Raw genomic sequence first — 13,207 nt, 5'->3', positions numbered from 1 at the left:
AGGCGCGAACGCCGCGCGCTCCCGAGAGGCGTCCGCCCGAGACGCAAAAAAGCGCGCACAGCGGCCTCTCGCGGATCCGCGAAAACAAAAAAACGCTCGAATACGTACCTCCAGGGACGTAAATCGCGGTCCGCAGAAACGTCCGCGGGGCTACGTTTCCACAATGAGCCCGGGTTGGAAAAAACATTGTATCCAAGATGTCGGACTTCAAAATGGCCACCATGGTCACCACCCATCTTGAAAAGTTTGCCCGCTCACATATACTAATGTGCCAGAAACAGGATGTTAATATCACCAACCATTCCCATTTTATTAAGGTGTATCCATATAAACGGCCCACCCTGTAGTTTTAATACTAGTTTTCAACTTAAAGACTTAATAACTGGATAATTAAGTTAACTAGGCAATTAAGGATAATTAGGCAAGCCATTTTATTTAAATAGGCTTATAATATTCATCTTAAAATGTATAATTTTAAAATCATGCTTTTTTTATTTCAGCCAAAATAAAAGAAATATGACTTACTATAACGGGGAAAGAAAATATTATAGAAAAGAAAGAACATAATTGCTCTCTTAAACATCACTTGGCAACTATTTGAAAAGGAAACTCAAATTTCTAATCATATTACCTAAATCTGTAAATACAAACTGATTGTCAGTTAATTGCAATTACATTCATGTAAAATGTGCTTTATGACCCACTCACCAACTGTACAAAATGCTGGGTTCCACATAATCGATTTGTGTTGAGGCAACATGAAGGAATTAACTTAGTTTATTCATTTGTACAAACTGAAGTGGATTAAACATAAAAAAAAGTTTGCACAAAAAAAAAAAAAACTCAAGAATTGTGGACAAACAGCAAATGTCATTTTTTTTAAGTGCCTAATTTATATTTAATACTGATTATAATAATCATTTATTTATATCATTCTATTTGTTATACGTTTTAATTAATTTATTAACCCTTAAAGACCTTTGTGGGCACCTAATGGGCCTATATTTTTATTTTTTAAAAAGTAGTTTTAATTTTAATTAATTAGTTTAATTGCATAATTATTATTATTTTTTTTTGCATTTTTGTCATTTTTTAGTAGAATTGAATTTTCTGTATAGTTGTTATTTTTACTTTAGTAATCTTAAAAATAACCGTTTTTGAAGTTTACCTTTTTTATGTTAAAGGTTAACTTGTATGATAGTCAACATCAAAACAAGGGCTTCATCAAAAATATTAATAAACGGGATTTAAAATGACACTGCTTGCCTTAAATACTTCTGTCGTAATATTTGCATGTGACGCAATTAATCTTTCTTTTCCACAAGGGTGAGATTGGACTTTTACTGTAACAGTAGATTTACATTGAACTTACTGTCAGGCATAATCACAGATTCCTCATATCAGCTTTCCAAGCAAAGCTGTTGCAATAATCCATTGTTATTTTAAGTCAATGGGAAGATAATGATTAAAAGAAGCAAAGCTGGAGAAAAAGCGCACGTTGCATAACCGAGTCAAAGGCCATCATATGAGGAGGAGAAAGAGAGAAAGAATTTAGCTCCCGCTGTAAACAATACGAGGGCCTCAATAGAAGTTTACAGTAAGACGAGGAGGAAAGAAGGGCAAAAACAATGGTGCAGACTGACAGATGTAAGAGACCTTTGGACTTAGAAAAGCCAGAAGGAAATGGGAGCCTAGATGTGGATTGCAGGCCCTCAATTTTGCTGAATTTTGCCCTTGCATTACAAGTGAGTATTCATTTATTAGTTCTCCTGTATTTTGAGTGTGGTTGCCATGTTATGATACCATACAGTTGAAGTCAGAATTAGTAGCCCTCCTGAATTATTAGCCCCCTGTATACATTTTTCCTCAAATTCTGTTTAACGGAAAGAAGACTTTAACATATTTCTAAACATAATGGTTTTAATAACTAATAGTTCTAATAACTCATTTCTTTGCCATGATGTCAGTATAATATTTTATTAGATATTTGTATTCAGCTTAAAGTGCAGTTTAAAGGCTTAATTAGGCAAGTCATTGCATGTATTGAAGGATTGTTCTGTACATTTAATATTTTTTCTCCAGATTTTCACAACATGTTACTGTAATTTTTCACAGTGAAATACATTAGTATAACTTAACAGTATTTAACTGTAAAAATTCACAGTAATGTACTGTATTCTGATTTGTTTTTTGTGTGAAATTAAATTAGCATAATTACAGCAAATTACTGTGAAATGGGCTATATTATTTGCATGTTATAGGAACTTTTTATTTCATATAACATAGACATTAATACAAATCAAATATGATGGCTAGTATTGGCACTTGTTTTGATATTTAGAAATAATGTTATTGCAGCCCTCAAAACCATTTGGTTGCATCTTCAAAAATAACTTGGAAGAAAAATAATCCCATTTTGAAACAACATGTCATAGTAAATTTTCATTTTTTGGGTGCACTGCACTTTTAGGCTTTTAAGGTTAACATGGAAACATGAAATAATTTAATGAACATAACTTTACAGATCAAATTATCATGTCTTTCTTTTCTTTTTTTATTCTTTTAACCCTGTTTTAACACATTTTAATGTGTTTTTATTCACTATGTTTTTATTTTTGTATACTTCTCTCTTTGATTTGTGTTTATGTAAAGTATTATTTAAATTGCCACAGTGTATGAAATGTGCTACATAAATGAACCTTGCTCTTTGCTAAAAATGAATGAACTGGAACAAAAATAATTTATTTATAAAACTAAACACTGTTAAACACTCAAAATGATTTCAAAACCAGGGTAAATATCAGAATGACTAGCAGTTGAAAGCCTGTGCAACGAAGGCTAGCCAGTAGGTGCATGCTCTGCAGGTAAACCTCACTCCTCTGACCTCTAAAGGTACTCTAGCGACAGACGCTAGAGGCCAAGGTCTTTAGCCTCCTTGGTAGAGCTACTGACTCCCATGTGGAGGGTCGCCGGTTTGATACCAGCTCGGAGTGGGTTGAGTGGTGTAGGACTGGCAGGGTTACACCTATTTCACAGTAAAATAAGTCACGTTTACAAGATGCTGTAAAATCACAGAAATGGATTTTACTAATGTGAAGTGAACGCTTTTGAATTGAAATAATTTGAATCATACAGAAATTGCATTTAAAGCACAGATCAGTGGACAAATAATTATTTTAACATTAATATACATCTCATAATGGCAGGTGAGGATGATGACAGGTGAGGCACTGCCCTAACCGCACATTACTGTTACCTATATACATATACCTACTTTCTGCAGTCATTTTCATTTTGCATGTAGTTATTTTACTTTTAGTTTAGAAAAGTTAAATGTTAAAGTTTAGTAATGTTAAAAGTTTACTTGCAGTATGACAGTCAACATCAGAACAAGTGATATAAAATAGACTTATTTGACAACTAACAATTTCACTGACTGTAAAAGTAGATTTACATTGAACTTTATTTACATTGAACTTGATTTACAAAGCTGTGGCAATAATCTGTTGTTATTTTAAATCAAAGATAAGATAATGATTAAAAGAAGCAAAGCTGGAGAAAAAGCGCACAAAAATTTCTATCAGGGTAAATGTCAGAATGACTAGCCATGGAACGCCTGCTTCACAGTAAAATATAGTTAATTCTACAAGATCATACTTTGAAATCATGGTAATGGACTTTACTATCTGCTGTGAAGTAGAGATCTGCGTGGGACAAAATTTTCAATCCCGCTCCCGCCAGGTTTTAGCCCGAACCTGACCGCTCCCGCTTATATTCAGCATTTGTTGTCACTGTTTCCGCCTGTTTTCGGGGGGAGAACAAAACCGAAAACCACCCAGCTATACAAAGCCTAGACAGCCTATAACAAGCCATATAAACACAGACACACAAACACACACTCTCATAAGCACCAAGCAAGTGATACACACACAAACAGCTTCACGCGCTCTTTCATTCACACACACACACACACACACATAGACAACAGCAAAACTTAGCATCACGCTGTCTCATTCACACACATACATATGCGTGCTCGCTTGCTCAGGAGTCTGGAGCGATATTGTTAGATCACCCACTCCCGTCCAAAATAAAACCAGTTACTGACCGCTCCCGCGCTTTATTTAGAAATTTATTCCTGCACCCCACGAAATGCTGCCGCAGTACACCTCTACTAGACTAGACCTCTACTGTGAAGTGAATTTCACATGAATTTAATGTAACATAATATCAGTAATTTACAGTGAACTACCTCACAGTAATTTGTTGTGAATTTACATGCAGTATTTACTGTGAAAGCAATGCAAATATTAACCAGTAATTTACTGTAAATTTAAGGTAATTTTTTTTTAGTGACAAACGAGAGAAAAAAAAAGTACATATACTGCTTTAAGGGGCTAATAATATTGACCTTAACATGTTTATTTCTTAAATACTCACAACTGCTTTTATTCTAGCCAAAATAAATCAAATAAGGCTTTCTCCAGAAGAAAAAAAATATTATAGGAAATACTGTGAAAAATTCCTTGCTCTGTTAAACATCATTTGGGAAACATAAGGAGGGCTAATCATTTTGACTTCAACTGTATAATTATTCATAATTTTTTTCAAGTTCTAATTATGATTTCGATGACCTTTGCAAGCTGATAAACTTGTGTGCAACATTAGTGCATAACAATAAGCCTGGTGTGGATTTTCAATGTTCACTTTTTTATCAGCCTAATTTTTACTAATGAATGAACAACATGAATGTAAGTTGAGCAGTTTTGAAGTCTGCTTTGTGTGTTTCTCTCCAGCATGTGTTGGTGTTGTCTTCTCTCTGCGCTCTGGTTGTCTGTACATTAATTCAGGAAGTAGAAAGGGACACAATAGTGGCCTATGTGCTCTTTCACTCTGGTATATCTACACTGCTGCAGAGCTGGATTGGATCACGGTAAGATTACGTCTACCCTTTTGCTTCTGTAGGTAAGCTGATATATTGCAGTTGTGGCGTTAAATGAAATGTTTCTTGTGCTCTCAGTTTGCCATTGATTCAGGCTCCATCTTTGGACTTTCTGATCCCGGCCATGGCCTTACTTTCTGATCAGTCAGGTAAGAATGACAAGCAATTAAAAGGGGTCAGGAATGATTTTTGTATTCTCTGAAAGTGAGTCTTATAACTTATAATGTGAAAGTTCCTTTTTCATTGTTTGCCTCTCACTATTAAACTTCTGGCAAGTACAAATAACATGCTCCACCGATTCTTCCACTCCTCAACAATATCATAATCCTGTTGCGTATTTATTTATCAATCTTAAGGTGGTGTTTAACATGGTATGGTCAACTTTTAACCTTTTTAAAAAGTTTCTCCTTCAGTATTTCTAGTTATCTTCACTACCCCCACTTCTAATCCTATTTTGCATAGATGTCCTAATTTGTGGCTTTCACATTTTCTTTGCCATTCAATGGACATACATGCTTAAATGATTGCTTTTGCTTCCGATATTTAAAGATGCTCATAACATTTTACACCTATATCACCCTCTATGCTAATCTATCAGCTTCTTCGGTTCCTATTATTGGCCTATGAGCTGGTACCTACATAAATATATCCCTAATGTTCATATTATTAAACATTCATATACAGTTGAAATCAGAATTAGCCCTCCTTTGATTTTTTTTTTGTCCTTTTTTAATATTTACCAAATAATGTTTAACAGAGTAAGGGAATTTTCACAGTATGTCTGATAATATTATTTCTTCTGGTGAAAGTCTTATTTGTTTTATTTCTGTCATGACTGTCAGTGACCACCTGAGGGCGCTGTAGTTCAATGGACACTGAGTGGAACTACAGCGCCCAAAAAGACTACATTTCCATACATTCTTTCGCGCACACACCCGGTCTGTCATCTACACTGATTTACAACCACAGCTGTCTCCAATCTCCGTTGATTACCTGGACTATATATTCAGTCATTTATCCTCTGTTGTTTGTTGTCGTTCTTGGTATGTTGTTCCTGATCTTGTTAAAGTCTAGTTCGAGTTAATCTGTCTTAGTTTCTTGTTTGTTTGTTTGCTGTTTTTTTACTTTGTTACTTTGATTTTGAGATTTTTGTCACTGTTGCTGCACTCTCACATTAAAAGATCTGCACTTGGATTCTTCACCCGTTTTTGTTCCTGTTTAGATCACGCTAACGTGACAATTTAGGCTAGAATAAAAGCAGTTTTTAATTTTTTAAAAACCATTTTGGGGTCAAAATTATTAGCCCCTTTAAGCTATTTTTTTTTTTTTTTTGATAGTCTACAGAACAAACCATCGTTATACAATAACTTGCCTAATTACCCTTACCTGCCTACTTAACCGAATTAACCTAGTGAAGCCTTTAAATGTGACTTTAAGCTGTATAGAAGTGTCTTGAAAAATATCCAGTCAAATGTTATTTACTGTCATCATGGCAAAGATAATATAAATCAGTTATTAGAAGTTAGTTATTAAAACTTATGTTTAGAAATGTGTTAAACATATCTTCTCTCCATTAAACAGAAATTAGGAATAAAATAAAAAGGGGGGCTAATAATTCAGGGGGGCTGTGAATCTGTGCAACCATTACAAGACAGAAGACACAAAGAGCATATAAAGACAAACTAATCAAGAAACAAACAGGTGTGACAAATTAACAAATAATCAGATAACAAGGGTGGCGGGTGAGCATGACAGGAGTGCACATGGCTACACAAACAATAACACAATCCATGTGCTCACAATCTAAAGACATGTGGTAGAGGTGAGTTGGTTAGTCTAAATTGTCAGTAGTGTATGAATGTGTATGGATGTTTCACAGAGATGGGTTGCAGCTGGAAGGGCATCCGCTACGTAAAAACATATGCTGGGTAAGTTTGCGGTTCATTTCGCTGTGGTGAAGTTCCTACATTTTGAAAATAAATACATGTGAGTTCATATAAACATATCCGTATTTCGCCTCACTTTCGCCTCACAGCAAGAAGGTCGCTGGGTCACTGGTTCGAGCCTCGGCTCAGTTGGCGTTTCTGTGTCGAGTTTGCATGTTCTCCTTGCGTTCGCGTGGGTTTCCTCCGGGTGCTCCGGTTTCCCCCACAGTCCAAAGACATGTGGTACAGGTGAACTGGGTAGACTAAATTGTCCGTAGTGTATTAGTGTGTGTGTAAATGTGTGTGTGGATGTGTCCCAGAGATGGGTTGCGGCTGGAAGGGCATCCGCTGCGTAAAAACTTGCTGGATAAGTTGGCGGTTCATTCCGCTGTGGTGACCCCGTATTAATAAAGGGACTAAGCCGACAAGAAAATGAATGAATGAATGAAACAATCTTAATTATCTCAGTGGTGAAAATATGCGAGACTCTAGTCTGTAACACGGATCGAGTGCTTTTACGCCCCATTCACACAGGGCGTCAGCTTCAACGCTTTCCATTTACTTTAAATGGGTGACGTCAGGCATTGCCGAACTGAATTGTGGATCCGTCGGTGTTGCTTCAGAGATATTGCTTGCTGCAAAAGTTGGGATTTGCTCAACTTTTCAAGCGCCGACAGAAGCGTCAGCCAATCAGATCACTGTATGCAAATACACCAGCTCAGACAGTAGCCTATTGCTGACTAATTTAATTAACGCTGCTATGATGATCGCGTCAACCCCAACTTCAGACACGGCCTCTGTCAAGCGTTGACGCTGAAGCCCTGTGTAAATGGGCCGTTATAAGATGACAAAAGCCCACATCTACAATAACCGAAAACGGCTGCAAATCTTTAGCAATAAACACACCCACTGCCTTTTTTATTTTTATGTGTGTCTCGGAACCAGTTAGGTATGTTTGCTTGAAGGATTCAGCGAGGGATTGTTGCTATTTGGAGGACTTTATTAGCTTCTCTGCTATCCTGCCTTCAGACAGTGATATTACTGGGTGACGGCGCTGCAGATGTGCAGTCATGGTTATACGTGTAAAACAATGCTTGCACACAGTTATTTTTTTGTTCAACGTTTTTTCTTTTATTGGCATCATACTTATCGTCAAAACTGAACTGTCCTCACACTGCAGATTTGAAAGACGCCGGCGCTTCCTCGTACTGTTGCCTCACTTCACAGGTTCTTCCTTGTACTGTTGCCTCAGCCTCACTTCACCACCGCTTGCCATGTTAAAGTGTGGAATGATGGTCAAGCGCCCCCTAGCTTTGGAGCATAGTGATTGGATATTTATATATTTATATATTTCTCATCTCAGCTCATAGACTTAAAGACACACACAGTCAATTCGGGGAGATATAAAACGTGGAGATCGTACAGAACGGTTTAATATTATATTGAGAATCGTGGCATCCCTAGTATCTAGTGTTTAATTTATTGTAAATAAACACTCTGTAACCCATTTTAACATTCGCACATTTAATGATACAAAACCACAACTGATCCACCATTACCCGTATATGGGTCGACTCTCTCTGGATGTAGGGGTCTGGGTCTGGTGGCCTGAAACGTGTGTGGGTCTGCGGGCCTGCAGCTGGATGTATCTCACTTAGTTTTGCATTCTGCAAATGTTCATGTTGAATATGTTGTGTGCCAGGGTCTGCTGTGTCCTGTAGAGGGCAGTGTGTGGAACCGCAGGAGCCCGTGGCCCCGGCAAACCCAATCAGAGAGGTAGAGGAGTGCTGTCCGTGGTGCTGAACATTCAGACCACCCTCCATTGTCACAACAATCCACAGCAGCGCACAGCAACAGCTGCTTTCACTTACCTCAAACTATTCCTTTGTAAATGTTATAACCAATGTTTTACTTATAATTTATTAATTATTATTATTTAATAATTATTATTATTTAATTAAGAACATTTCACATTTCTTTTGAAAGTGCATCTGTTGTCAGTGTCTGTCCATGAAAGTGTAATCCTGTGTGTGTGTTTGCAGTTGAGAGGCATGGTAGTGGTTGCAGGGGTGGTTCAGTTGGCTGCGGGTTCGACTGGACTCGGGGGCTTTGCTCTGGGACGCTGTGGTCCATTAGTTCTGGCTCCACTGCTGTGTATTCTGGGTTTCTCCATCTACAAGGAGGCAGCGCTGCTGTGCTCTGATCACTGGGGCCTGGCGATACTGTAACGACACTCATTTTTCACATTTGTTAAGCTTCACAGGCTGATAATAGCCATTCAGGTTTGCATAAAATGATGTATAAAAATGTAGTTGTAAATAAAATATATATCCTTAAAACTTCATGTAACACTTAATGTTTTTAGCCATCTAAGAATATGAAAATATAAGAATAACTTCTAACATTATTTTAAAGCAGAGGTGTCAAACTCTTCTGAAAGGCTGCAGCTCTGCAAAGTTTAGTTCCAACCCTGCTTCAACACTCTTACCTGCAGGTTTTAAGCCTGAAGGACTTTATTAGTTGGATCAGATGTGTTTAAATAGAGTTGGAAATAAACTGTGCAGAGCTGCGGTCCTCCAGGAACTGAGTTTGACACCTGTGATTTACAGCAATGTTGCCATTTTTTTAGTGATTACCCTGGGAACATATTAAGATATATTTAAAAACATATTTAGTAACTTTTGAGTTTGTTATTCAAACAATATTTTCACCCTCTAAAATAAAATAAGTGTAAGATTTTACTGCAAGTCAACTGCTTAAAACTATGATTGTTGAATGTGTAGCTTAACTAAGTATTACAAAAATACATTAATTTATTCGTAAAAAAAAAACGTTATAAAATATAATATTTTGGTTGAAATACCTTTTAATGTCAATGTCAGTTTTATTTAGAGTTGAAACCAGAAGTTTACATAAACTCTATAAAAAGGAACATAACCATTTTTTTTTTAGAAAATGTCTGATAGTAAATCATACTAAACGTTTACTATTTTAGGTCTGTTAGGATTACCTAAATGATTTACATTTGCTAAATGCCAGAATAATGAGAGAATTTTTTGAGAATTTTTTATTAATTTCTAGACAGTCAAAAGTTTATAAACATTTCCTTGGTATTTTTTTAGCTTTGCTTTTAAACTGTATAACTTTGTTCAATTGTATTGGGTCCACAAATCCTTCCACAAGCTTCTCACAATAGTTTGAAGGAATGTTGGCCCATTTCTCCTGACAGAATTGGTGTAACAGAGTCAGATTTGTAGGCTGTCTTGCTCGAACAAGCTTTTTCAACTCTTCACACATTTTCTATAGGATTGAGCTCAGGGCTTAGTGATGGCCACTCCAAAACATTCACTCTGTTGTCTTTAAAGCACATTTTAACCAATTTGGCAGTGTGTCATAGTCATTTTGGAAAACCCATTAGTGGCCAAGTTTTACTTTCCTGGCTGATGTCTTAAGATGTTGCTTTCTACAAAATGTTCTTTCTTCATGATGCCATCTATGCTGTGAAGTGGACCAGTCCCTCCTGCAGCAATACAGCCCCACAACATGATGCTGCCGCCCCCATACTTCACAGTTGGGATGGTGTTCCTAGGCTTGTAAGCTTTCCCCTTTGTCCTCCAAACACTGGTCATTATGGCCAAACAGTTCAATCTTAGTTCGTCAGACCACAGGTCATGTCTCCAAAAATTTGTTTTTTCCCAGTGTAATTTAGCTAATTGTAATCTGGCTTTTGTTGTTGATTCTGGCTTGTTGATTTTCCCATGTTGTCATGTGAAGCAGTGTGTTTGAAGTTTTCCTTAAATACTATTCTACAGTTGTGCCTCCAATTAATTAAAATGTTGTCAATTAGCCAATCAGAATCTTCCAAAACCTTGACGCCATCATCTGAGCTTTTTCAGAGGCAGAATAATCTTATTGTATGTAAACTTGACTTTTAAGAAAAGTTATAACAATTTCTCAAAAAAAATATCTCTCATCATCTGCTGTTAAGCATAACAGAAACTAATTTGATAATTCTAACTTACCTAAAAGAGAAAAGGCTTAGTCACATTAACGTCTGACTTTTTTCAATGGTTATGTGCTTTTTATACAGTGTATGTAAACTTCTGGTTTCAACATAGCAGTATTAAACACAACCAGAGGTTGACCAATGTGCTGCACAAAACAGCACAACCAAGAAAAATAAAAAAGATTAGCTAAAACAGACAATGTTTATTGATTAAATGCCAAATCAAAAAGGTAAGTTTTTAACCTAGATTTAAAAACAGAGAGAGATAATAGACCTAATACAGAGAGGCAGAGCAATCCACAATCTAGGACCAGCTACTACGAAGGCATGTTCACCTCTGCACTTCAGCCTCGACTTAGGGATGCATGACAATCTCTTGTTAGATGACTTTAGTTAATAATAATAATAATAATTCCTTACATTTATATAGCGCTTTTCTTGGCACTCAAAGCGCTTTACACACAACGAGGGAATCTCCTCATCCACCACCAGAGTGCAGCATCCACCTGGATGACGCGACGGCAGCCATTTTGCGCCAGACCGCACACCACACACCAGCTGATTGGTGGAGAGGAGACAGTGATGAAGCCAATTGGAATATGGGGATGGTTAGGAGGCCATGATGGGCAGAGGCCAGTGGGCAGATTTGGCCAGGGAGCCGGGGTTAAACCCCTACTCTTTTCGAAGGACATCCTGGGATTTTTAACGACCACAGAGAGTCGGGACCTCGGTTTAACGTCTCATCCGAAAGACAGCGCTCACTGAGCAGTATAGCATCCCCGTCACTATACTGGGGCATTAGGACCCACACAGACCGCAGGTTGGGCGCCCCCTGCTGGCCTCACTAACACCACTTCCGGCAGCAACCTAGCTTTCCCATGTGGTCTCCCATCCAGATACTGACCGGGCGCAGCCCTGCTTAGCTTCAGTGGGCGACCATGTGAGAGTTGCAGAGAGCTAGCTGCCGGCAAGTTGGACATAAAAGCTTAACCAAATATTTGATCAAATCAAATGCAATAAGCATTTCCAACAATATGCAAATTTAAAAAATATTCTCTAATAATAGATGGCACCACTACTGTTGTTTATTGCAGTGTAAACTCTTTTATTTTGCCATGTTTAGCAATTTTCACACTAACAACCTAAAAACAAAACAAAAAAACGAAGCTATTTTTAAAACCAAACCTTATCCAAACTGAACACTATAGTTGTTTGTGTTAATGAAAATCCAATTAACCAAATATTGTTGTGTTTTACTGATACTAAACAATAATGCATAATACTGCATTTGTTAAATTATTTGTTAACGTTCCCGTGAACCAGAAGCTGTGATTGTTGTTCTTTTTGTAACGTGATGCAGTTCCTAGAGAAACAAAATTTTCAATAAGCAACCATTGGGCGTGGCTTGTTCTTACTACTGCGAGCTGATTGGATGTAGTAAAGTAGGCATTTCATTCGGAAAGATGGGGAAAAGGGTTTTAGAAGAGTTATTACAACCAAAGAGCTTAGAATGACCAAGAGTCGACACTCAATAGAACATTCCATTGCAACAGCAGCGCCCAGCAACAGCCGCGGATTACGCCATTTTAGAGTGAAAGCGGTCAGCTCTCCATTGGATCTTATTGCTGTTGCGATGACAAGCAGCTACTTTGTTTTTTATTAATCTATTTAAAGAGTACATTAAAGCTGAGATACAACCTGAAAGACGACATTACAACACTTACTATCACAATCATCAGCACTTTTAATAGTTTATTTTACAGACTTATAATATGCTGTTGTTCTACTGGAGTTTTCATTCCAAAATGGCCGCCGCGGCATCTAGTGGCTGTTTCCTAAATCGCACTAGAGTGTCGCCTCTTGGTGATTCTATGCTCTTTGTTACAACCTAACAGACACTTCATTCTCATCATTTCCGTTAGTTAACCCTGCAGAAAAAAACAGCTTAAACCAGCCTAGGCTGGTTGGCTGGTTTTAGCTGGTCGACCAGGCTGGTTTTAGAGGGGTTTTGGCTGTTTCCTAGCCATTTCCAGCCTGGTCTTAGCTGGTCAGGCTGGGAGATGACCAGCTAAAACCAGCTTGACCAGCTTAGCCAGGCTGGGAGCCCAGCCTAAACCAGCTATGTCCAGCTTAAACCAGGCTGGTCAAGCTGGTTTTAGCTGGATTTAGCTGGTCATTTTCCAGCCTGACCAGCTAAGACCAGGCTGGAAATGGCTGGAAACCAGCCTGGAAATGGCCAAAACCCCTCTAAAACCAGGCTGGTCAACCAGCTAAAACCAGCCAACCAGCCTAGGCTGGTTTAAGCTAGATTTTTCAGCAGGGAAAGCAGAGTTA

At 37.7% G+C, this 13,207-nt stretch overlaps 1 protein-coding gene across 2 annotated transcripts in view; it reads left to right on the top strand.

The window, feature by feature from the left end:
* The first annotated feature begins 1,580 nt into the window (after positions 1 to 1,580).
* The window catches only part of slc23a3 (solute carrier family 23 member 3), a 29,390-nt gene continuing 17,763 nt past the window's right edge, over positions 1,581 to 13,207 (top strand). The window contains exons 1-5 of one of the 2 annotated variants that reach the window (XM_017357754.4): positions 1,581 to 1,745; positions 4,797 to 4,933; positions 5,021 to 5,091; positions 8,570 to 8,643; positions 8,910 to 9,091. In XM_017357754.4, the coding sequence (XP_017213243.2) occupies positions 1,629 to 1,745; positions 4,797 to 4,933; positions 5,021 to 5,091; positions 8,570 to 8,643; positions 8,910 to 9,091 (581 nt within the window). In that variant the 5' untranslated portion in view covers positions 1,581 to 1,628. The remainder of the gene's footprint in view (positions 1,746 to 4,796; positions 4,934 to 5,020; positions 5,092 to 8,569; positions 8,644 to 8,909; positions 9,092 to 13,207) is intronic. The other variant, XM_073912482.1, reaches the window with a different exon arrangement.

This window comes from Danio rerio, chromosome 9, assembly GCF_049306965.1.
Source record: "Danio rerio strain Tuebingen ecotype United States chromosome 9, GRCz12tu, whole genome shotgun sequence".
NCBI lineage: Eukaryota > Metazoa > Chordata > Actinopteri > Cypriniformes > Danionidae > Danio > Danio rerio.
This window is presented reverse-complemented; position numbering and strand designations above follow the sequence as displayed.